The sequence below is a fragment of the Ammospiza caudacuta genome (genome assembly GCF_027887145.1).
Source record: "Ammospiza caudacuta isolate bAmmCau1 chromosome 35 unlocalized genomic scaffold, bAmmCau1.pri SUPER_35_unloc_1, whole genome shotgun sequence".
NCBI classification, from domain to species: domain Eukaryota; kingdom Metazoa; phylum Chordata; class Aves; order Passeriformes; family Passerellidae; genus Ammospiza; species Ammospiza caudacuta.
Genome location: NW_026682903.1, coordinates 14617 through 36760, shown reverse-complemented (window position 1 = coordinate 36760; position 22144 = coordinate 14617). Strand labels below are relative to the sequence as shown.

The 22144-nt window shown below is 60.6% G+C and overlaps 1 protein-coding gene across 1 annotated transcript; it reads left to right on the top strand.

The window, feature by feature from the left end:
- Positions 1-559: 559 nt before the first annotated feature.
- SUPT5H (SPT5 homolog, DSIF elongation factor subunit) lies at positions 560-21317 on the top strand. Its single transcript, XM_058824539.1, has 30 exons — positions 560-710; positions 2280-2396; positions 3173-3296; positions 3556-3621; positions 4350-4361; positions 4452-4521; positions 5261-5329; positions 6386-6451; positions 6803-6833; positions 6945-7013; positions 7998-8249; positions 8866-8955; positions 9629-9699; positions 9818-9923; positions 10370-10463; positions 10546-10682; positions 10758-10913; positions 11714-11860; positions 12838-12984; positions 13521-13646; positions 13728-13812; positions 14200-14304; positions 14424-14526; positions 15347-15474; positions 16666-16771; positions 17374-17532; positions 18178-18346; positions 19507-19713; positions 20259-20354; positions 20874-21317. The coding sequence occupies exons 2-30, from the start codon at positions 2301-2303 to the stop codon at positions 21015-21017; spliced, it is 3231 nt and encodes a 1076-aa protein (XP_058680522.1). The 5' UTR covers positions 560-710; positions 2280-2300; the 3' UTR covers positions 21018-21317.
- The last annotated feature ends 827 nt before the right edge of the window (positions 21318-22144 follow it).

The window sequence follows — 22144 nt, the reverse complement described above, 5'->3', positions numbered from 1 at the left end:
GGAGATTGCCGCCCCCGGGGGGGCCCTGAGGGGATTTGGGGGAGGATTTTGGGGGATTTGGGGGGTCCTGACCCCATTTTGGGGGTCCTGATGGGGGTTGGGGGGGTCCTGGTGGGGTTTTGGGGGGGCTGCAACCCCCAGGACACCCCCAGAGCGGTGCTGGGGTGGGAGAGGGGGGACTGAGGCAGGGGCTGGGCCGGTTTGGGTGATTTTGGGCTGGTTTGGGGCAGTTTTGGGGGACTTTGAGGGTTTTGGGACCCCAAATCCCGGTTTGAGGAGTTTTGGGGTAAAACGTTGGATTTTTGTTAAATAAACCCGAGTTTTGAGAAACCAGCTCTTCGGCTTTTTCTCTGCGTGACGTCACGGGTGTGGGAGGAACATGGGACAGGCGGGGATTCGCCGTGACGTCACGGCCGGCGCGGGTGACGTCACACCCGTCACAAAAAAAAAAAAAACCGCGAAAAAAAAACCCCGGCGCGTTTTGGGCCTCTCGCGCCGCCGTCCGACGCCACCGAGTCTCGCGAGAGGAAGGGCGGGAAGTCTCGCGAGAGCGGGGCCCGGGAGCGACGCGGAGCGGCCGCGGGTCGGGACCGGAACCGGGAACCGCAGCAGGGCCCGGGAATCGCGACAGGGCCCGGGAACCGCAGCAGGAGCGGCACCGGGAGCGCCTCAGGCGGCGGCGGAGCCAGGCCCGGAGCGGAAGGCAGCGGGTGAGGGAGGGAGGCGGCGGCGGCGGCGCTCGGGGCGGCACCGGAGCCCTCAGGGCACCCTCAGACCGCTCAGATCCCTCAGGGCATCCTCAGAGCCCCACCCGGAGCCCTCAGAGCCCCCCGGGGCCCCTCAAAGCCCTCTCAGAGCGTCCGCGGAGCCGTCAGGGCAGCCCGGGAGCCCTCAGGGAGCCCTCAGGACCCCCCAAACCCCTCAGGACCCTCTTTACACGCTCCTTGTCCCCCCAGGACCCTCTTTACACTCTCCTTACCCCCCCAGGACCCCCTTTACACACTCCTTGCACCCCGAGGCCCCTCAGGACTCCCCAGACCCCTCAGGACCCCCTTTACAGGCTCCTTTCCCCCCCCGGCCCCTCAGGAGCCCCCTCAGAGCCCCCACAGCCCTGATTACGCTCCCCGGCCCCTCAGGAGCCCCCAGACCCCTCAGAGCCCCCTTTACAGGCTCCTTGCCCCCCCCAGACCCCTCAGGAGCCCCTCAGAGCCCCCCCAGAGCCCTGATTACGCTCCCCGGCCCCTCAGGAGCCCCCTCAGAGCCCTGAGGACGCTCCCTGGCCCCTCAGGAGCCCCCAGACCCCTCAGAGCCCCCTTTACAGGCTCCTTGCCCCCCCTCAGAGCCCCCCAGAGCCCTGATTACGCCCCCCGGCCCCTCAGGAGTCCCGCCACAGCCCTGAGGACGCTCCCCGGTCCCTCAGAGCCCCCCAGAGCCCTGATTACGCCCCCCGGCCCCTCAGGAGCCCCTCAGAGCCCCCCACAGCCCTGATTACGCCCCCGGCCCCTCAGGAGCCCCCCAGAGCCCTGAGGACGCTCCCCGGCCCCTCAGGAGCCCCCTCAGAGCCCCCCACAGCCCTGATTACGCCCCCCGGCCCCTCAGGAGCCCCTCAGAGCCCCCCACAGCCCTGATTACGCCCCCGGCCCCTCAGGAGCCCCCCAGAGCCCCCCAGAGCCCTGAGGACGCCCCCGGCCCCTCAGGAGCCCCTCAGAGCCCCCCGGAGCCCTGATTACGCCCCCCGGCCCCTCAGGAGCCCCTCAGAGCCCCCCGGAGCCCTGATTACGCCCCCCGGCCCCTCAGGAGCCCCCTCAGAGCCCCCCACAGCCCTGATTACGCCCCCCGGCCCCTCAGAGCCCCCCACAGCCCTGAGGACGCCCCCGGCCCCTCAGGAGCCCCCTCAGAGCCCCCCAGAGCCCTGAGGACGCCCCCCGGCCCCTCAGGAGCCCCCTCAGAGCCCCCCGGAGCCCTGATTACGCCCCCCGGCCCCTCAGGAGCCCCCCAGAGCCCTGAGGACGCCCCCGGCCCCTCAGGAGCCCCCTCAGAGCCCCCCAGAGCCCTGATTACGCCCCCCGGCCCCTCAGGAGCCCCTCAGAGCCCCCCGGAGCCCTGATTACGCCCCCCGGCCCCTCAGGAGCCCCCTCAGAGCCCCCCGGAGCCCTGATTACGCCCCCCGGCCCCTCAGGAGCCCCTCAGAGCCCCCCGGAGCCCTGATTACGCCCCCCGGCCCCTCAGGAGCCCCTCAGAGCCCCCCGGAGCCCTGATTACGCCCCCCGGCCCCTCAGGAGCCCCGGCTCGCGGCGGCCATGTCGGACAGCGACGAGAGCAACTTCTCCGAGGAGGAGAGCGAGCGCAGCAGCGACGAGGGCGACGACAACGAGGCACGGCCCGGCGCCGGGGGGGTTCGGGGCACTTTGGGGGTGTTTGTGGGGGTTTTGGGGGGATTTCTGGGATTTGGGAGGGATTTTGAGAGGATTTTGGGGAGGTAATGGTGGGGGGGGTTTGGCGGGTTTTGGGGGAGATTTAGGGGGATTTTAGAGGGGGTTTGGGCAGATTTTGGGGGTTTTTTGGGGGGGGCTTTGGGTGGATTTTGGTTTTTTTGGGGGTAGTTGGGGCGTCTTGGGGCTTGGAGGAGTTTTGAGGGGATTTTGGGGGGAGTTTAGGGAGGTTTTGAGGGATATTGAGGGGATTTTGGGAAGGATTTGGGGTTTTTTTGGGGGGCAGTTGAGGGGATATTGGGGAGTTTGGGGGCATTTGGGTTGTTTTTGGGGTTTGGGGGAATTTTTGGGGGGGACTTGGTGGTTTTTGGTGGACTTTGAGGGGACTTTGTGGTATTTTGGGGGATTTCTGGGGAGTTTGGGAGATTTGGTGTGGATTCTGGGAGTTTTGGGGATTTTGAAGGGGGTTTGGGGGGGGGAATTTTGTGGGGTTTTGGGATATTTTTGGGGCGGGGGGATCTTGGGGGGAATTTTTGGGGCATTTTGGGGGTATTTTGGAGGGATTTGGGGGATTTTTTGGGGGTGTTTGTGGGATTTTGGATTATATTGACGAGGGCTTTGGGGGATTCGGGGTGATATTGGAGGGATTTGGGGACATTTTGGGGGTCCCTGAGCCCCCGTTTGCCCCCCAGCCCGAGGAGCAGCGCGGCGGCGGCAGCGGCAAGGAGGAGCCCGAGGAGGAGGAGGAGGAGGAGGAAGAGGAGGAGGAGGAGGAGGAGTACGATGAGGAGGAGGAGGAGGAGGAAGACGACGACCGGCCGGCCAAGAAGCCGCGGCACGGGGGCTTCATCCTGGACGAGGCTGGTGAGGGGAATCTGGGGGGATTTTGGGGGACCTGAGGGGGTTTTGGGGCACTCTGGGGGGCTCTGAGGGGGTTTTGAGTGAATTTTGGGGGGTTTGGGGAGTTTTGGAGGGGGTTGTGGGGAGTCTGGGGGGATTTGGGGAGGGTTCTGGGGCTAGAAGGGGTTTGGGAGGGTCTGGGGGCTTTGGGGGTGTCTGGCAGGGTTTTTGGGGGGTCTCTGGGGGTCTCCAGGGCGCTGACACCCCCTCCCCTCTGTGGCAGACGTTGATGATGAGTACGAGGATGAAGATCAGTGGGAAGATGGGGCTGAGGACATCCTGGAGAAAGGTGAGAGCTGGGCAGGGGGCTGCAAACCCACCCACCCACACACCTGGGGGCTGCAAACCCACCCACCCACACACCTGGGGGGCTGCAGAAACCCACCCACCCACACACCTGGGGGCTGCAAAAACCCACCCACCCACACACCTGGGGGCTGCAGGGAGGGACGGGGGGGCCCTGCATGGGGGTGGGTGCCTGCTGCCCCCTCCCCAAATACCCTGAACTCCTTTTCCTGCCCCCAAACTGCCCTTTCCTGCCCCAAAATTACCCTCCCCAAAACTGCCCTCCCCCAAAAGTGCCCTTTCCTGCCCCAAATCCCTTTTTCCCCAAAATCCCCTTTTTCCCTAAATCCCCATTTTCCCCCCCAAATCCCCTTTCCCCACCCCCTTTTCCCGGGGTCTCCTCCATCTCATCTGCTCTGCCTGGGTTTTTTCCGTTGCGTTTTTTGTTTTCTGTTATTTTTCCCCAAACCCCCGTTTTCCCCCCCAAACCCCTTTATCCCTAAATCCCCCCTTTTCCCTAAATCCCCATTTTTCCCCCCAAACCCCGGGGTCCCCCCTGTCCCCCCCATCCCCTCCATCTCATCCGCTCTGCCTGGGTTTTTTCCGTTGCATTTTTTTGTTTTCTGTTATTTTCCCCCAAACCCCCGTTTTTCCCCCCAAACCCCGGTTTTGCTGTTGATTTCTCCATCCTCCACCGCCACCTCCTCCTCCTCCTCCCGCTCCCCGGGGCAGAGGAGATCGAAGGTAAGAGCCCCCTCCCCAAACCCCCCAAACGCCCCCCGGATCCCCAGATGGCCCCGAATGCCCCAGAACCCCTGTGCTCCTCTTCCTCAGCGTCCAACATCGACAACGTCATGGTGGACGAGGATCGCTCGGGGGCGCGGCGCCTGCAGAACCTCTGGAGGTCACCCGCACCCATTTCTGCCCTTTTCACTCCATTTTCCACCTTTTTACCCACTTTCCCCTCGTTTTCCCCCATTTCCGCTGAGTTCTTGCTGGTTTCCCTTCCTTCTCCCCCATTTTCCCCTTGTTTTCCCTGATTTTTGCTGTTTAGTCTTCTTTTTTCCCCCATTTCCGCCTGTCTTCCCCTGGTTTTCCCCCATTTTTCCCCATTTTCCCTTGTTTTCCCCAGTTTTCTCCTGTTTTCCTGAATTTTTGCTGTTTCCTATTTTTTTCCCCCATTTCCGCCTGTCTTCCCCTGGTTTTCCCCCATTTTTCCCCGTTTTCCCTTGTTTTCCCCAGTTTTCTCCTGTTTTCCTGAATTTTTGCTGTTTCCTATTTTTTTCCCCCATTTCCACCTGTCTTCCCCTGGTTTTCCCCCATTTTTTGCTGGTTTTCTTTCCTTTTCCCCATTTCCCTTTTGTTTTCCCCCATTTTCCCCAATTTTTTGCCTTTTCCCCCCATTTTCCCATGTTTTTCTCTTTTTCCCCCATTTCTCCCAATTTTTCCCAATTTTCCCCTCTTTCCGCATGTTTTTCCCCCATTCCTGCATTTTCCCCCTATTTCCCTATTACCCATCGTTTTTCCCACATTTCCTCCATTTTTTCCAATTTCCCCCCGTTTTTGCCCATTTTTCCCCATTTTCCCCGTTTCTGTCTGGTTTTTCCCGTTTCCGGCTGATTTTCCCCCGTTTTCCCTCGCAGGGACCAGCGAGAGGAGGAGCTGGGCGAGTACTACATGAAGAAATACGCCAAGTCCTCCGTGGGCGAGACGTGAGTGACCAGCGAGTGACCCCTGAGTGACCAGCGAGTGACCCCTGACCCCTGAGTGACCCCTGAGTGACTGCTGAGTGACCACTGACCACTGAGAGTGACCACTGACCACTGAGTGATTCCCCCGAGTGACCCCTGAGTGCCTGCTGAGTGACCCCTGACCCCCCTGAGTGACCACTGACCACTGAGAGTGACCACTGACCACTGAGAGTGCTCAATCACTCACTGACCCTGAGTGATTGCCCCTGAGTCACCAATGAGTGACCACTGAGAGTGACCACTGACCACTGAGAGTGACCACTGACCACTGAGAGTGCTCAATCACTCACTGACCCTGAGTGATTGCCCCTGAGTCACCAATGAGTGACCACTGAGAGTGACCACTGACCACTGAGAGTGACCACTGACTGCTGAGTGACCACTGAAAGTGACCCCTGACTGACTCCCTGACTGATCACTGAGTGACCACTGACCCGAGTGACCCCTGAGTGACCACTGACCACTGAGAGTGACCACTGACCCCTGAGTGACCCCTGACCCCCCTGAGTGACCACTGACCACTGAGAGTGACCACTGACCCGAGTGACCCCTGAGTGACCAATGAGTGACCACTGACCACTGAGTGATTCCCCCTGAGTGACCAGTGAGTGACCACTGACCATTGGGAGTGACCACTGACTGCTGAGTGACCACTGAAAGTGACCCCTGACTGACTCCCTGACTGATCACTGAGTGACCACTGACCCCTGAGTGACCCCTGACCCCCCGAGTGACCACTGACCACTGAGAGTGACCACTGACCCCTGAGTGACCACTGAGAGTGACCACTGACCACTGACCCTGAGTGACCACTGACCCTGAGTGATTGGCCCTGAGTGACCACTGAGAGTGACCACTGAGAGTGACCACTGACCGCTGAGTGACCCCCATCTGTCCCATCCCCTGGCCCCGCCCCCTGATTTTGGGCTGTTTTCCCCGTTTTTTTGGGGCATTTTCCCCGTTTTTTGGGGTGTTTTCCCCGCCCCTGATTTTGGGGTGTTTTCCCCGTTTTCGCAGAGTTTACGGCGGCTCCGACGAGCTCTCGGATGACATCACCCAGCAGCAGCTGCTGCCCGGCGTCAAGTGAGATTTGGGGAGAAAAACAGCGATTTTGGGTCAGGATTGGGGATTTTGGGGCAGGATTGAGGAATTTGGGGGCAGAATTCCAAAGAATCAGAACTGATTTGGGGGGAAAAACAGGGAATTTGGGGCTGGGGTCCTGGGAACGGGAACTGAGCTGTGGTAAAAAAGGGGAAATTTGAGTTGGAATTCCCAGAAATGGGAACTCAGCTGGGGTGAAACCGGGGGAATTTGGGTCAGAATTGGGGGTTTGGGTCAGGGGTCCTGAAAATGGGAACTAAGCTGGGGTAAAACAGGCGGAATTTGGGTCAGACCCCCAAAATAACGAATTTTTGCTGTCCCCCCCCCCCCCAGGGACCCCAATCTCTGGACAGTCAAGTGCAAGGTGGGTGCTGGGGGGTGACCTAAACCCCCAAAAATTGGGGTTTTTGCCCCAAAACCCCCTCTGAGCCCAAACCCTGCTGATTTTGCCCAAATTCCGCCGTTTTCACCCCAGATCGGGGAGGAGCGCGCCACGGCCATCGCCCTGATGCGGAAATTCATCGCGTACCAGTACACGGAGACGGTGAGCACTGGGGACACACCTGGGCACACCTGGGCACACCTGGGCACACCTGTATGTGGGGACAATGGGGACACACCTGTACACGGAGACGGTGAGCGCTGGGGACACACCTGGGCACACCTGTGCATGGGGGCACATCTGTGCATGGGGACACACCTGTGCATGGGGACAATGGGGACACACCTGTACATGGAGACGGTGAGCGCTGGGGACACACCTGGGCACACCTGGGCACACCTGTATGTGGGGACTCACCTGTGCACACCTGTACACAGCTGTGCATAGGGACAGTAGGGACCCACCTGTACATGGGGACACTGAGGCTGTGCTGGTCTGTACTGGGCTCTCCCCAGTGTCACACCTGTGTCACACCTGTGTCACACCTGTGTCACACCTGTGTCCCCGTGTCCCCAGCCCCTGCAGATCAAGTCGGTGGTGGCACCTGAGCACGTGCGCGGGTACCTGTACGTGGAGGCACACCCGTACACACCCGTACACACCTGTACACACCTGGACACACCTGGACACAGGGACACAGGGACACAGGGGCTGTACCTGGCTGTCCCCAGTGTCACACCTGTGTCACACCCATGTCACACCTGTGTCCCCAGCCCCTGCAGATCAAGTCGGTGGTGGCACCTGAGCACGTGCGCGGGTACCTGTATGTGGAGGCACACCTGTACACACCTGTACACACCTGTACACAGGGTCACAGGGACACAGGGGCTATACTGGGCTGTACCTGGCTGTCCCCAGTGTCACACCTGTGTCACACCTGTGTCACACCTGTGTCCCCAGCCCCTGCAGATCAAGTCGGTGGTGGCACCTGAGCACATGCGTGGGTACCTGTATGTGGAGGCACACCTGTACACACCTGTACACACCTGTACACAGGGTCACAGGGACACAGGGGCTATACTGGGCTGTACCTGGCTGTCCCCAGTGTCACACCTGTGTCACACCCGTGTCCCCCCGTGTCCCCAGCCCCTGCAGATCAAGTCGGTGGTGGCACCTGAGCACGTGCGCGGGTACCTGTACGTGGAGGCCTACAAGCAGACGCACGTCAAGCAGGCCATCGAGGGCGTGGGCAACCTGCGCCTGGGCTACTGGAACCAGCAGATGGTGCCCATCAAGGAGATGACCGACGTGCTCAAGGTGGTCAAGGAGGTCACCAACCTGAAACCCAAGGCCTGGGTGCGCCTCAAGAGGGGCATCTACAAGGACGACATCGCCCAGGTGAGCGGGGGACACACCTGGGGGACACCTGGGGGAGCAGGGGACACCTGGGGACACACCTGGGGGAACAGGGGACACATGGGGACACCTGGGGGACTGGGGACACACCTGGGGGGGAGGGGACACACCTGGGGGAGGCAGGGGACACACCTGGGGGGGAGGGGACACACCTGGGGGAACAGGGGACACATGGGGACACACCTGGGGGGGAGGGGACACACCTGGGGGAGGCAGGGGACACACCTGGGGGAACAGGGGACACCTGGGAGGGGAGGAGAGACACCTGGGGACACACCTGGGTGCGCCTCAAGAGGGGCATCTACAAGGACGACATCGCCCAGGTGAGCGGGGGACACACCTGGGGGACACCTGGGGGAGCAGGGGACACACCTGGGGGACACCTGGGGGAGCAGGGGACACCTGGGGACACCTGGGGGACTGGGGACACACCTGGGGGGGAGGGGACACACCTGGGGCCGCAGCTGGCGGCGCAGGGCTCACCTGAGGAACACATGGGGGACACACCTTGCGGGGAGGGGACACATCTGGGAGGGGAGGTGACACACCCCGGGGGAAAGTGACACACCTGGCTCACCTGAGCCCCGCCTGTGCCCAGGTGGATTACGTGGAGCCCAGCCAGAACCAGATCTCGCTCAAGATGATCCCCAGGATCGACTTCGACCGCATCAAGGCCCGGATGAGCCTGGTGAGGGAGGGGGGATGCACCTGGGGCAGGTGAGGGGGTCCCGGGGCAGATCCCAGGGCAGTGGATCCCCAGTCAGGTCCCTGGTCAGATCTTTGATCAGATCCCCGAGCAGAGCTCAGCTCCCAGCTCAGCGCATCCCTGCTCAGATCAGATCCCAGCTCAGACCCCGGTTCAGGGGATCCCTGAGCAGAGCCCTGGTCAAATCCCAGCTCGGTGGATCTGCGATCGAGTCCCGGGTCAGTGGATCCCTGGTTAGATCCACAATCAGATCCCAGTTCTGGGAATCCCCCAGCAGATCCCCAGTCAGACACCCCAGAAGATTCCTGAGCAGATCCCAGCTCAGTGGATCCCCAATGGGATCAGATCCGTGCTCAGATCCCCACTCGGCTCCCAGCTCAGATCCCAGCTCAGATCAGATCCTCAACCAAATCCCAGCTCAGTGGATCCCCAATCAGGTGCTCAGTCAGCTCCCAGCTCAGCACATCCCAGCTCAGATCTCTCTCAGATCCCTCTCAGCGGATCCCTCTCAGTGGATCCCTCACAGTGGATCCCAGCTCAGATCTCTCTCAGATCCCTCGCAGTGGATCCCAGCTCAGATCTCTCTCAGATCCCTCGCAGTGGATCCCTCTCAGCGGATCCCTCTCATTTCCCCTCTCTCTCTCTCCCCCCACAGAAGGATTGGTTCGCCAAGCGCAAGAAGTTCAAGCGGCCGCCCCAGCGCCTCTTCGACGCCGAGAAAATCCGGTACGGCCGGGAATGGGGGGGACCCCGGGACCCCCTGAGACCCCCTGACCCACCCCAGGACCCCCCGACCCACCCTGGGACCCCCCGGGACCCCCTGATCCCCGCGATCCCCCTGCAGCTCCCTGGGCGGGGACGTGGCCTCCGACGGCGACTTCCTGATCTTCGAGGGCAACCGCTACAGCCGCAAGGGCTTCCTGTTCAAGAGCTTCGCCATGTCGGCCGTGGTGAGCCCAAATCTGCCCAAATCTGACCCAAAATCTGCCCCTTGTATCGTGAAGTGTGACTGCGCTGTCCAAAATCCGCCCGTTCTCCCCAAAACCTGCCTGTTCCAACCCAAACTGTGCCGCAAGGGCTTCCTGTTCAAGAGCTTTGCTATGTCAACTGTGCTGAGCCCAAAAACGCCAAAATCCAGCCCAAAATGGGCCTGTTCCATCCAAACTGTTTGATTTTACCCGAAACTGTGTGATTTCACCCCAAACCCAGAACACGGAGGGCGTCAAGCCCACGCTGTCCGAGCTGGAGAAATTCGAGGATTTTACCCCAAACTGTTTGATTTTCCCCCAGACCCTGGGTTTTCACCCCAAACTGTTTGATTTCACCCCAAACTGTTTGATTTCACGCCAAACCATTTAATTTTACCCAAAACCCTGCGATTTCACCCCAAACCCAGATCACGGAGGGCGTCAAGCCCACGCTGTCCGAGCTGGAGAAATTCGAGGACCAACCCGAGGGCATCGACCTGGAGGTGGTGACCGAGAGCACAGGTAAGGAACGCTCCATTCCCAAACCCCCAACTCCCGCCCAGAGTGCCCCAAAAGCGCCGGAATTCACCCCAAAACGCCGCAGGCAAGGAGCGCGAGCACAACTTCCAGCCCGGCGACAACGTGGAGGTGTGCGAGGGCGAGCTCATCAACCTGCAGGGCAAGATCCTCAGCGTGGACGGCAACAAGATCACCATCATGCCCAAGCACGAGGACCTCAAGGTGGGGAACGCCCGGAAAACCCCGACCCGGGGCGGAGTTTGGGGCGGAAAAACGGGAATTTGGGTTTTTCGGCAGGACATGCTGGAGTTCCCGGCGCAGGAGCTGCGCAAGTACTTCAGGATGGGCGACCACGTGAAGGTGATAGCGGGCAGGTTCGAGGGGGACACCGGGCTCATCGTCAGGGTGGAGGAGAACTTCGTGATCCTCTTCTCGGACCTGACCATGCACGAGGTGGGAATGGGGCGAAAAACGGCGAAAACGGGGAAAAAATATGAAAATCGGGGAAAACCCAGTGAAAATCGGGAAAAAACAGGGGGAAAATGGGGTGAAACAGCATAAAATGGGGGGTGAGGAGAACTTGGTGATCCTGTTCTCGGACCTGACCGTGCACGAGGTGGGAATGGGGCGAGAAACGGGGAAAACAGGAAAAAACGGGAAAAAATGGGAAAAAACTGTGAAAAAGGGGGGTAAAATGAGTGGAACAGGGGGTAAAACAGGATGAAATGAGGGGAAATGGAGGGGGAGGAGAACTGGTGATCCTGTTCTCGGACCTGACCATGCACGAGGTGGGAATGGGGCGAAAAGGGGCAAAAACGGGGAAAAAAAGTGAAAATTGGGAAAAAAACTGAGGGAAAAGGGGGTAAAATGTGATAAAATGAGGGGAAATGGAGGGGGCAGGAGAACTTTGTGATGCTGTTCTCAGAACTCACTGTTCAAAAGGTGAAAAATGGGGAAAAAGATCACAAAAATGGGGGAAAAGATAAAGAACCTGGAGGAAACTGGGAAAAAAACCAGAAAATTCACAGGAAAACTGGGAAAAAATGGGAAGACAGAGGAAACCAGGAAAAAACTGGGAAAGACATGGGGAAAACTGTGGAAAAATAGGAAAATGTGAGGAAAACTGAGAAAAACCAGGAAAAAATGGGGAAAATCTGGGAAAAAGCAGTGAGAACTGGGCGAAGGGGTTTTGGGGTGAAACCCGGCGGTTTTGGGGCCTGCACCCAGCCGGTTTCTCGCTTTTCCTGCCCCAGCTGAAGGTGCTGCCCCGGGACCTGCAGCTCTGCTCCGAGACGGCCTCGGGGGTGGACGTGGGGGGGCAGCACGAGTGGGGGGAGCTGGTGCAGCTGGACCCCCAAACCGTGGGCGTCATCGTGCGCCTGGAGCGCGAGACGTTCCAGGTGAGACCCCCGAAGAACACCCCAAAATCCTGGCCAAAATCCCCCCGAAAACCCCCCAAAATTCCCTCAAAAAACCACCCAAAATCCTGGCCAAAATCCCCCCGAAAACCCCCCAAAATTCCCTCAAAAAACCACCCAAAATCCTGGCCAAAATCCCCCCCAAAACCCCCCCAAATTCCCTCAAAAAAATACCCAAAATCCTGGCCAAAATCCCCCCCAAAATTCCCCAAAATAACCCCCAAAATCATGGCCAAAATCCCCCAAAAAACCCCCCAAAATCCTGGCCAAAGTCTCCCAAAAAACCACCCCAAATCCTGGTCAAAATCCCCCCCAAAATCCCCCCGAAAATCCCCCCCAAAATTCCCCAAAATAACCCCCAAAATCCTGGCCAAAGTCCCCCAAAAACCCCTCCCAGGTGACCCCAGGTGTGTCCTCAGGTGCTGAACATGTACGGCAGGGTGGTGACGGTGTGCCACCAGGCTGTCCCGGGTGTACCCCAGGTGTATCCCAGGTGTATCTCTCCCTGTCCTAGGTGTTGAACATGTACGGCAAGGTGGTGATGGTGCGCCACCAGGCTGTCCCAGGTAGCCCCAGGTGTATCCCAGGTGTATCCCAGCTATCCCAGGTGTATCCGGGTGTATCCCAGGTGTATCTCTCCCTGTCCCAGGTGTTGAACATGTACGGCAAGGTGGTGACGGTGCGCCACCAGGCTGTCCCAGATAGCCCCAGGTGTATCCCAGGTGTATCCCAGCTATCCCAGGTGTATCCCAGGTGTATCCAGGTGTATCCGGGTGTATCCAGGTGTATCTCTCCCTGTCCCAGGTGTTGAACATGTACGGCAAGGTGGTGATGGTGCGCCACCAGGCTGTCCCAGGTAGCCCCAGGTGTATCCCAGGTGTATCCCAGCTATCCCAGGTGTATCCCAGGTGTATCCAGGTGTATCCGGGTGTATCCAGGTGTATCTCTCCCTGCCCCAGGTGCTGAACATGTACGGCAAGGTGGTGACGGTGCGCCACCAGGCGGTGACGCGCAAGAAGGACAATCGCTTCGCGGTGGCGCTGGACTCGGAGCAGAACAACATCCACGTCAAGGACATCGTCAAAGTCATCGACGGCCCCCACTCCGTGCGTTTCGGGGCGATTTGGGGTGTTTTGGGGCAGATTCGGGGGGTTTGGGGGATCCTGGGATACACCTGGGGGAGATTTGGGTCATTTTGGGGCAGATTCGGGGGCTTTGGGGAGCAGAACAACATCCACGTCAAGGACATCGTCAAAGTCGTCGACGGCCCCCACTCCGTGCGTTTTGGGGCGATTTTGGGGAGATTTGGGGGGTTTGGAGGCTCCTGGGGGGGTTGGGAGGTCCTCAGGGTGTTTGGGGCATCCTCAGGAATTTTGGGGGACTCACCCAGGAATTTTGGGGCCCTCCCGCCCCAATTTTGGGGGTCTCACCTGTTAATCTGGGGTGGGGTGTCACACATTCATTTTGGGGGGCTCTCTCCCACACTAATTTGGGGCTCCCCCACCCCAATTTGGGGATCTCACCCGTTAATTCGGGGGCGGGTCTCACACACTAATTTGGGGGGGCTCTCCCACCCCAATTTGGGGGTCTCACCCGTTAATTCGGGGGTCTCAGCCCTGCGTTTGCCCCCTGCCCTGCCCAGGGCCGCGAGGGCGAGATCCGGCACCTGTTCCGCGGCTTCGCCTTCCTGCACTGCAAGAAGCTGGTGGAGAACGGGGGCATGTTCGTGTGCAAGACGCGCCACCTGGTGCTGGCGGGGGGCTCCAAGGTCAGACCCCTCCCCGCTTTCCCGGATTTGCCCGTTTTCCCCCTTTTTGCCCCCATTCCGACCCCGTTTTCCCGCCCGCAGCCTCGCGACGTCACCAACTTCGCCATGTGCGGCTTCACGCCCATGTCCCCCCGCATCAGCAGCCCCATGCACCCCAGCGGCGCCGGTGAGTGCCTGGGGAGGGGTCCCGGGGACCCTCGGGACCCCTCTGAGCCCCCCGCGCCCCCCACCAGGGCAGAGGGGCGCATTTGGGGCCGCTCAGTGATTTGGGGAGGGGTCTGGGGGTCTCTGAGCCCCCCGTGCCCCCCAGCAGGGCAGAGGGGGGCATTTGGGGCTGGGGGGTGATTTGGGGAGGGGTCTGGGGGTCTCTGAGCCCTCCGCGCCCCCCACCAGGGCAGAGGGGCGCATTTGGGGCTGGGGGGTGATTTGGGGATGGGTCTGGGGGTCTCTGAGCCCCCCGTGCCCCTCACCAGGGCAGAGGGGCGCATTTGGGGCTGGGGGGTGATTTGGGGAGGGGTCTGGGGGTGTCTGAGCCCCCCGTGCCCCCCACCAGGGCAGAGGGGCGCATTTGGGGCTGGGGGCCTCAGCCGGGGCCGCGGCCGGCGCGACAACGACCTCATCGGGCAGACGGTGCGCATCTCGCAGGGGCCCTACAAAGGTGGGTGTGCGCGCGTGGGACCCCCCCCCAAATCCCCAGGGACCCCCTCGGGGGGCTCCCGAACCCCCAGAGACCCCCAGGGACCCCCTGAGCCCCCCAAATGCCCCCCAAACGCCCAGGGTACATCGGCGTGGTGAAGGACGCCACGGAGTCGACGGCGCGCGTGGAGCTGCACTCGACGTGCCAGACCATCAGCGTGGACAGGCAGAGACTGACCACCGTGTGAGTGACCGCTGGGGACACTGGGGACACCCTGGGGCTGGGGACACCCTGGGGACACATTGGGGACACCCCTGGGGCTGGGGACACCCTGGGGACACATTGGGGACAGCCCCGGGACAGTGCCAGACCATCAGCGTGGACAGGCAGAGACTGACCACCGTGTGAGTGACCGCTGGGGACACTGGGGACACCCTGGGGACACCCCTGGGGCTGGGGACACCCTGGGGACACATTGGGGACACCCCTGGGGCTGGGGACACCCTGGGGACACATTGGGGACACCCCTGGGGCTGGGGACACCCTGGGGACACATTGGGGACAGCCCTGGGGCTGGGGACACCCTGGGGACACATTGGGGACACCCCTGGGGCTGGGGACACCCTGGGGACACATTGGGGACACCCCTGGGGCTGGGGACACCCTGGGGACACATTGGGGACAGCCCCGGGACAGTGCCAGACCATCAGCGTGGACAGGCAGAGACTGACCACCGTGTGAGTGACCCCTGGGGACACTGGGGACACCTGGGGACACCCCTGGAATTGTCCTGGGGACACATTGGGGTCTGGGGGTGACCCTGAGGGGGTCTCTGACACCCCTGAGAGGGTCCTGGATCCCCCCCGGCTCCTGGAGGGGTCCCTGTCCCCTGTGTGACCCCGTGTGACCCCTGTGTGACCCCCTCTCTCTGTCCCCTGTGTGACCCCTCTCTGTCCCCGTTGTGTCCCCACAGGGGCTCCCGGGGGTCTGGGGTCTCTGTGACCCCTGTGTGACCCCTGTGTGACCCCGTGTGACCCCTGTGTCCCCCATTGTGTCCCCACAGGGGCTCCCGGCGCCCCGGGGGTCTCACCTCGGCCTACGGGAGGACCCCCATGTACGGCTCGCAGACCCCCATGTACGGCTCGGGGTCCCGGACCCCCATGTACGGCTCACAGACCCCCCTGCACGACGGTGAGTGTGGCACGGGGACACTGGGGACACCATTGGGGACATTGGGGACATTGGGGACACCATTGGGGACATTGGGGACACCATTGGGGACACCATTGGGGACACCCCCGTGTACGGCTCACAGACCCCCCTGCACGACGGTGAGTGTGGCACGGGGACACTGGGGACACCATTGGGGACACCATTGGGGACATTGGGGACACCCCCGTGTACGGCTCACAGACCCCCCTGCACGACGGTGAGTGTGGCACGGGGACACCATTGGGGACACCATTGGGGACACCATTGGGGACATTGGGGACAACATTGGGGACATCATTGGGGATATTGGGGACACCATTGGGGACATTGGGGACACTGCTGGGGCAGTTTGGGGACACTGCCGGGGACATTGGAGACCATTCCAAGGCTGTTTTGGGACATTTGGGGACAATTTGGGGACAATTCTGGAGCAGTCTGGGGACAGTTCAAGGAAATTTGGGGACCATTCCGGGGCAATTTGGGGACGTTGGGGACAATTCTGGGGACATTTGGGACACTGGGGACATTTCTGGGGCAATTTGGGGCAATTCTGGGGCAGTTTGGGGACATTTGGGGCAATTCTGGGGCAGTTTGGGGACATTCTGGGGCAATTTGGGGACAATTCTGGGCCGTTTGGGGACATTTGGGGACATTCTGGGGCAGTTTGGTCAGGGGTCCCTCTGGGGCTCTCGGGACACTTTGGGGTGGCATTCATTAATTTTGGGGTGGCATCCATTAATGTTGGGATTTTGGGGTGACATTCATTAATTTTGGGGTGGCATTCATTAATGTTGGGATTTTGGGGTGACATTCATTAATTTCGGGGTGGCATTCATTAATGTTGGGATTTTGGGGTGGCATTCATTAATGTTGGGATTTTGGGGTGGCATTCATTAATTTTGGGGTGACATTCATTAATTTCGGGGTGGCATTCATTAATGTTGGGATTTCGGAGTGGCATTCATTAATGTTGGTATTTTGGGGTGACATTCATTAATTTTGGGGTGACATTCATTAATTTCGGGGTGGCATTCATTAATGTTGGGATTTTGGGGTGGCATTCATTAATGTTGGGATTTTGGGGTGGCATTCATTAATGTTGGGATTTTGGGGTGACATTCATTAATTTTGGGGTGACGTTCATTAATGTTGGTGTTTTGGGGTCCCCAGGGAGCCGCACCCCCCACTACGGCTCGCAGACCCCCCTGCACGACGGGAGCCGGACCCCGGCCCAGAGTGGGGCCTGGGACCCCAACAACCCCAACACGCCTTCGAGGTGAGACCCCTCCTCAAATTAACCAAAATAACCCAAATTTAACCCAAAATTACTTTAAAATAACCCCAACAACCCCAACACGCCTTCGAGGCGAGACCCCTCCTCAAATTAACCAAAATAACCCAAATTTAACCCAAAATTACTTTAAAATAACCCCAACAACCCCAACACGCCTTCGAGGCGAGACCCCCACCCAAATTAACCAAAATAACCCAAAATTACCTTAAAATAACCCCAACAACCCCAACACGCCTTCGAGGTGAGACCCCCACCCAAAATAACCCCAAAATAACCCCAATTTTGGGGGGGTCTCTCTCTCTGGGGTCGAGTTCCCATTTTCGGGGACCCCTCCCCAATTTCCCCTCTCTGGGGGGGGTTCCCATTTTTGGGGACCCCTCCCCAATTTCCTGGGGCCAGGTTCCCGTTTTTGGGACCCTTCCCCAGTTTCCCCTCTCTGGGGTGTGGTTCCCGTTTTGGGGACCCCTCCCCAGTTTCCCCTCTCTGGGGTGTCATTCCCATTTTTGGGGACCCCTCCCCAGTTTCCCCTCTCTGGGGTGTGGTTCCCGTTTTGGGGACCCCTCCCCAATTTCCCCTCGCTCCAGGGCTGACGAGGATTTCGAGTACGGCTTCGAGGACGAGCCCACGCCGTCCCCCCAGGGCTACGGGGGGACCCCCAACCCGCAGACCCCCGGGTACCCCGACCCCGCGTCCCCCCAAGTGAGCCAGCCCTACAACCCGCAGACCCCCGGGACCCCCGCCATGTGAGTGAGGAATAACCCAAAATCCCCCGAAATCACCCCAAAAAATCACCCTGAAATCTCCATCGTTGGTGTGGGAGGGGACCCCAAAATGGAGCCTTGGTGCTTTGGGGGGGGTTGGGGTGGGTGTGAGCCAGGTGTGCCCAGGTGTGCTCTCACCTGTACTCAGGTGTGAGCCAGATGTGCCCTGGGCATTACCTGGGTGTGAGCCAGGTGTGCCCAGGTGTTACCCAGGTGTGCCCTCACCTGTGCCCACCTGTCCCCACCTGTCCCTCACCTGTGCTCACCTGTCCCCGCCTGTGCCCAGGTGTTTCTCACCTGTCCCCACTGTCCCCACCTGTGCCCAGGTGTTTCTCACCTGTCCCCACTGTCCCCACCTGTGCCCAGGTGTTTCTCACCTGTCCCCACCTGTCCCCCCTGTGCCCAGGTGTTTCTCACCTGTCCCCCCCTGTGCCCAGGTGTTTCTCACCTGTCCCCCCTGTGCCCAGGTGTTTCTCACCTGTCCCCACCTGTGCCCAGGTGTTTCTCACCTGTCCCCACCTGTCCCCCCTGTGCCCAGGTGTTTCTCACCTGTCCCCCCCTGTGCCCAGGTGTTTCTCACCTGTCCCCCCCTGTGCCCAGGTGTTTCTCACCTGTCCGTCTCCGCAGGTACAACACGGAGCAGTTCTCCCCCTACGCCGTCCCCTCCCCCCAGGGCTCCTACCAGCCCAGCCCCTCCCCCCAGAGCTACCACCAGGTGGCGCCGAGCCCGGTGGGGTACCAGAACACGCACTCACCTGCGAGCTACCACCCCACGCCCTCACCTATGGCTTACCAGGTACCCAGAACCCCCAAAATGAGCCCCAAAATGACCCCGGCCCCAAAAAGCCCCGTCCTGATAGCACAGACCTGCCCCAAACTGCCCCAAACTGCCCCAAACCCACCTGGGGCACTGAACACGCACTCACCTGCGAGCTACCACCCCACGCCCTCACCTATGGCTTACCAGGTACCCAGAACCCCCAAAATGAGCCCCAAAATGACCCCGGCCCCAAAAATCCCCCAGATCCCCCAAATCACCCCAAAATCCCCTTGTAGCCCCCAGACCCTCTGATACCCCAAACCCTGTTATAGCCCCCAGACCCCCTTAAATCACCCCAAAACCTCTTTGTACCCCCCCAGAGCCCCCTAATCCCCCCAAAATCCCCTTAAATCACCCCAAAACCTCTTTGTACCCCCCCAGAGCCCCCTAATCCCCTTTTAGCCCCCCCAGACCCCCTTTAACCCCCCCAAGCCCCCCAATAGCACCCCAGACCCCCTTTTGTCCCCCCCAAATCGCTTTGTAGCCCCCCCAGACCCCCTTTAATGCCCCCCAGACCTGTTATAGCCCCCCCATAACCGTGTCCCCATTGCCCCCCAGGCCGGCCCGAGCCCCAGCCCGGTGGGCTACAGCCCCATGACACCCCCAGACCCATTTAATCCCCCCCAAACCCCACAGTAACCCCCCAATAACCCCCTTTAATCTCCCCCAGACCCATTTTAGCCCCCAATAACCCCCTTGTTTTACCCTCTCGGGCCAGTCCCAGCCCGGTGGGCGACAGCCCCATGACACCCCCAGACCCATTTGTACCCCCAGTAACTCTGTTTCTCCTGCCCCCAGCCCCAGCCCGGTGGGCTACAGCCCCGTGACACCCCCAGACCCATTTGTACCCCCAATAACCCTGTTTCTCCTGCCCCCAGCCCCAGCCCGGTGGGCTACAGCCCCATGACACCCCCAGACCCATTTGTACCCCCAGTAACCCTGTTTCTCCTGCCCCCAGCCCCAGCCCCAGCCCGGTGGGCTACAGCCCCGTGACACCCCCAGACCCATTTGTACCCCCAATAACCCTGTTTCTCCTGCCCCCAGGCCAGTCCCAGCCCCAGCCCGGTGGGCTACATCCCCATGACACCCCCAGACCCATTTGTACCCCCAATAACCCCCTTGTTTTACCCTCCCAGGCCAGCCCCAGCCCCAGCCCGGTGGGCTACAGCCCCATGACCCCCGGCGCCCCCTCCCCGGGCGGGTACAACCCCCACACCCCCGGCTCGGGCATCGAGGCGGGCGCGGGCGGCGACTGGGTGACCACGGACATCCAGGTGAAGGTCAGGGACTCGTACCTGGACAGCGCCGCCGTGGGCCAGACCGGGGTCATCCGGAGCGTCACGGTACCTGGGCGTGGAAACGGGGGGGATTTGGGGGGGATTTGGGGGGGTTTTGGGGGGTTTGGGGGCGCTGGGTGAGCACGGAGATCCAGGTGAAGGTCAGGGACTCGTGCCTGGACAGCGCCAGGTACGTGGGGAGGGGGTTTGGGGGGGCTACAAAAGGGTTTGGGAGGGTTTGGGGGGTCACAGGTGGATTTGGGGGGGATTTGGGGGGGATTTGGGGGATCACAAAGGGGGTTTGGGGGGTCTGGGTGAGCACGGAGATCCAGGTGAAGGTCAGGGACTCGTACCTGGACAGCGCCAGGTACGTAGGGAGGGGGTTTGGGGGATCACAGGTGGATTTGGGTGGGTTTGGGGGTATTTTTGGGGGGGTTTTGGGCATATTTTGGGGGTCCCCAATGCTAACACCCCCTCCCCAGGGCGGGATGTGCTTGGTGTACCTGAAGGACAGCGAGAAGGTGGATTTGGGGGGATTTTGGGGGTCACAGGTGGATTTGGGTATTTTGGGGATATTTTGGGGGTCCCCAGTGCTGACTCCCCCTCCCCAGGGCGGGATGTGCTCGGTGTACCTGAAGGACAGCGAGAAGGTGGTCAGCGTGTCCAGCGAGCACCTGGAGCCCGTCACGCCCACCAAGAGCAACAAGGTGGGACCCCCGACACACCTGGGCACACCTGGGGTCCCCCAAGCTCCCCAAATCCCCCCTGAGCCCCCCAGAATCCCCCCAAATTCACCCCAAATCACCCCAAACCCCTCTGGGACTCCCCCTAAACCCTCTTTTCCCCATTTTTGCCCATTTTTGCCCCTCAGGTGGTAATGAGCCTGGGTGAGGACCGCGAGGCCACCGGGATCCTCCTGATCCCCCCAAAACCTCCCCAAATCCCCCCAAAATCCCCCCAAAATCCCCCCAGAACTCCTCTGAGACCACCCAAACCCCTCTGGGACTCCCCCTAAACCCTTTTTTTCCCGTTTTTGCCCCATTTTGCCCCTCAGGTGAAGGTGATCCTGGGCGAGGACCGCGAGGCCACCGGGATCCCCCCAGATCTCCCCAAACCTCCTCAAATCCCCCCAAAATCACCCCAAATTCACCCCAAATCACCCCAAACCCCTCTGGGACTCCCCCTAAACCCTTTTTTCCCCATTTTTTCCCATTTTTGCCCCTCAGGTGAAGGTGATCCTGGGCGAGGACCGCGAGGCCACCGGGATCCTGCTCAGCATCGACGGCGAGGACGGCATCGTGCGCATGGACCTGGAGGAGCAGCTCAAGATCCTCAACCTGCGCTTCCTGGGCAAGCTGCTCGAGGCCTGAGCCCCCCGCGGACCCCAGACCCATTTATGCCCTCTTTACCCCTTTTTTCCCTCTTTTTTCCCCTTTTTTTTCCCCCGTATTTTGGCCATTTTTTGCCATTTTTTGCCCATTTTCCCGCCATTTTCTGCCCCTTTCCCCCCCCCCTTTCTTTTCCCATTTTTTGCCCATTTTTCCCCCTTTTCTCCCCTATTTTTCGCCCCTTTCCCCCCCTTTTTTTCTCCATTTTTCACCCCTTTTTTGCCCCATTTTTTGCCCCTTTTCCCCCCTTTTTTGCCCCATTTCTGCCCCGTTCCTGCTCTCCCCTCGTTGCTGTTTCCAGTTTTTGGTGTTTAGTAAAGGCGCAGCACTCGGAGTTTTTGATCTGGTTTTGGGGCCAGTTTCGGGGGATTTGGGGCTCTTTTGGGTCCGGTTTTGGGGCCTGTTTGGGGGGAATTGGGGCTGGTTTTGGGGCCAGTTTCGGAGCACTTGGGGCTGATTTTGGAGCAAGTTTGGGGGCCCATTATGGGGGATTTGGGGCCGGTTTTGGGGCCCTTTTTGGGGCCAGTTTGGGGGAATTTGGGACAAGTTAAGAGGGGTTTGGGCCTGGTTTCCAGACCCATTTTGGGGGAAATTTGGGCCGGTTTCGGGACAAGTTTTGGGGGGCTTGGGGCTGAATTCGGGATCCATTTTGGGGCCAGTTTCAGGGATACGGAGTCTTTTTCAAGGCCCATTTTGGGGCCAAGTTTGGGGATTTCAGGGCTGGTTTCGGGGGCAGTTTGGGGATTTTGGGGCCGCTCTCGGGGCCCATTTTGAGGCTAAGTTTGGGCATTTTAGGGCCAACTTTGGGGATTTCGGGTCCGGTTTTGGGGCCAACTTTGCGGATTTCGGGGCCGCTCTCGGGGCTCGTGACGCCGCCATTGCCCCGGCCCCGCCTCAGCGCCTTCCCGCCTTCGCGCCCCTCTCGCCGCCGCCCGCTCTGATTGGCTGCCGCGCCTCTGGCCCCGCCTCCCCCACACCCCCATTGGCCGCCCGCCTCGCCGCCATTGGCTAAACCCCTCCCCGCCCCGCCCCTCTCCCTCACCTCTCGCCTCTGATTGGCTCTCCCCTCACTCACCCCCCGGCTCCCATTGGCCGCCGCCGCCGCGCCG